We start from the raw sequence: 2,824 nt of genomic DNA, 5'->3' as shown, positions 1-2,824 counted from the left end.
TAATAATAATAATAATAATAATAATAATAATAATGATAATAATAATAATAATAATAATAATAATAATAATAATAATAATTAATGTACACTCACCGCTTCGCTACTTTTGGGCCCAAGGTCTTTCCACATTCTATTTTCAACCAATAAATTGTAATCTGACAGATGGACGCATGTTTCGCCTAAAAATTCCGGGACAAGGTTTTTTTGTCTGTTTACTAATTTTATTTTAAGATGCATTTTAGCCAAATCCTTAGTTTCAATGTTTGAAAAAATGTATTCTTTATTAAAAACCGGGTTCTTGGAATGCTTAAACACGTCAGTAACCTTTTTTTGTTGTTTGCCTGGCCTAAGGCTTATTTTAGCGAACGCGTTAATTTGGTTGTCGCTTTTGTTTCCTCCGAGGTTTTCGGCACGAATTAAAAGTACTTTAAACTGTCTCTGTTCTGGCAGGTGCTGGAAAGAGAACTTTAATTCCCCGAACTCTGCGACAAGGTGCGCTTGAAGTTGAGAAATTGACCGCTTTCCTGTAAGAGAGCTATCAGATTTCAGTTCGAACCGGGTTCCAGAAGATGAACCTGGGGAAGAAGGAGATGACGGTGTTAATGTGTTGAAAGTTTTGTGTTCCATCAAGGGCGAAGTACATTTGTGGTATTTCCTTCGAGGGGTCGGAGAAGGTCCGGCAGATTTATATCCTGGTACTTGTCCAGCTAAATCCGATAAGTATTTAGCACTATCCACGTTCAGATCAGACAAGGAAGATCGACGTCTATGATAACTGTGACCACGTATTTTGTTTTTATGAGGACTCATGGCTCCGGGCGTGGCATCATCTCTGCCATTTTCTTGGAATTCCATACTTCCTCGTTCGTCTTTACTTACCACAGGAGACGATACTGAGATGACAGGACGTTTATCCATTCTTGTGTAGCCTGAAGTGGAATGTACGGACAAAGATGGTGAGTTTTTATCAAGAGGTAAAGATAGCTGCCCCGCACTGGCTTTAGAAGATCTGTTGTACCGTCCGTTGTATGGAACAGAACAGCTATTACTGCTACCGATCGCTGCACCGCCCCCGACACCAATTCCAGAACCAGCACCACTACCGCTGCTTACGCCACCTCCACTACTACCACCACCACCACCACCACCGCCACCGCCAACACTATTACAGCTGATATCGTAGCCGCCTCTGTTATAAGAATGTGATGCACCTCCGCCGAAAGCCGCGGCAGTTTCATCGACCCATCGACTACATCCATCTGTAGCGCGTAGTAAACCAGAAGACATAGTTGCCATCGTGTTAGTAACAAAAAGCGACTGCGGCGCATGTGGCACCAACACATCCACAGATCTTCTCGGTAGCGAATAGGTTGAATGGCTGGAAGCGGCGTAACTATGCTGTCCGGAACCGTCATCTCTTAATGTGTCGATACTTGTTAAAGAATGTCTGTCATTACGTCCACCGATTCGCGGCCTGTGTTCTTGGCGAGGACTTACAGGCGCTGACCGAATCATCATGGGGCTTTTTGGTAGGGTTAAGCAGGAATACGAACCACTAAGAGAAACAGCCGGACTGTTTCGATCGGAGAACGGAGCACTGCTTTCGCTGGTCTGACTCCGTACATCATCTTCTTGCGAAAACTTCTCTTCGCTCGATTGACGGGAGACATCTCCTGAGCAAGGAATAATAAACTGCGGTATTGAACTGGGTGTAACCAACGTACCCCCATATTTCGCCTGGCTGTCCTGTCCACTACAACCACCTGTTATCAGATTGGCAGCGACGGTAACTTTGCATTTACTCACAAACCAGTCACGTAGTTCTTTGACCGATTCCATTGCGCTCGCGTCACTTCAATAGCATTAAGCAGCCGTGCCTTCACATGTATACAGAGCGACAGCGAGAGACACTACTTCAAACATATGAGTAGTCCAGTTGCAGAAGCGTACCGACGCTCGAACGGTTTATTCTGTGTATGGATGTCTGCATATGTTCACATTGTATGTGCCTGTGTGTGTACGTTTATATATGTGCGTGCAGGTTTGTGTGTAGGTGTGGATGCGTATGTGACGTTTATCAATGTGTGTGCGCTTTTGCCTGTGTGTGTGTGCGTCGCTGCTAATGTGACTGCGACTGTCCTGCATGCGGTGTGTTTTGTATGCGTACGTTTCCGTATCTGTGTGTAAGCGTGTATACGTCTGTTTCTGCATGCACGTGCTTGCTTTAATATTGTGTGCAGGCTGTTTGCACGTATAAGTGTGTATACCTGGATATATGAGTTCCTGTGTTTGTGCGTACATGCATGTGTGCGTGCGTGCGTGCGCGCGCGCGTGTATATATGTGTATGTGTGTGAGCGTGTGAATAAGTGACTGGATGTAAATATATGATTAATGTGTTGTGTTGTGTTGTGTATATCGGTGCAAGGGAGTGTCTGTGTGTTTATACGTGTACATGTGTGCGTGTGCGTGAGTTAGAACACGGATAAGTACATCTACTTAAATGCGCGCACAAATACGCATATAATTATACGCAAATATATCTATATGTGTATCTATATGTGTGTTTGTATGTATATTTAGGTGACTATATGTATATATGTGTGTATCCGTACGTGCGTGTATAGGTCTGAAGATTTTTATGTTTCTACGTAATATACGTATACAAATATACATTCATGCATATACATACGCATGTTTGTATGTATGTATGTGCATATATATATGTATGTTTATATTTCAAAATAAACTAAGTACATCACTAAATACATGGCATAATCATCAAAAACATACATGTATATATATATATATATATATATATGTATA

General features: G+C 42.4%; 1 protein-coding gene across 2 annotated transcripts in view; it reads right to left on the bottom strand.

Moving 5' to 3' along the window:
• The window catches only part of LOC106875059 (synaptotagmin-9), a 198,038-nt gene extending 195,318 nt beyond the window's left edge, over positions 1-2,720 (bottom strand). Inside the window, exon 1 of one of the 2 annotated variants that reach the window (XM_052973168.1) lies at positions 94-2,720. In XM_052973168.1, the coding sequence (XP_052829128.1) occupies positions 94-1,839 (1,746 nt within the window). In that variant the 5' untranslated portion in view covers positions 1,840-2,720. The remainder of the gene's footprint in view (positions 1-93) is intronic. The other variant, XM_014923023.2, reaches the window with a different exon arrangement.
• Between the last annotated feature and the right edge of the window lie 104 nt (positions 2,721-2,824).

This window comes from Octopus bimaculoides, chromosome 15, assembly GCF_001194135.2.
Source record: "Octopus bimaculoides isolate UCB-OBI-ISO-001 chromosome 15, ASM119413v2, whole genome shotgun sequence".
NCBI lineage: Eukaryota > Metazoa > Mollusca > Cephalopoda > Octopoda > Octopodidae > Octopus > Octopus bimaculoides.
Note: the sequence above shows the minus strand (reverse complement) of the source record. Positions and strands in the feature narration are given on the sequence as shown.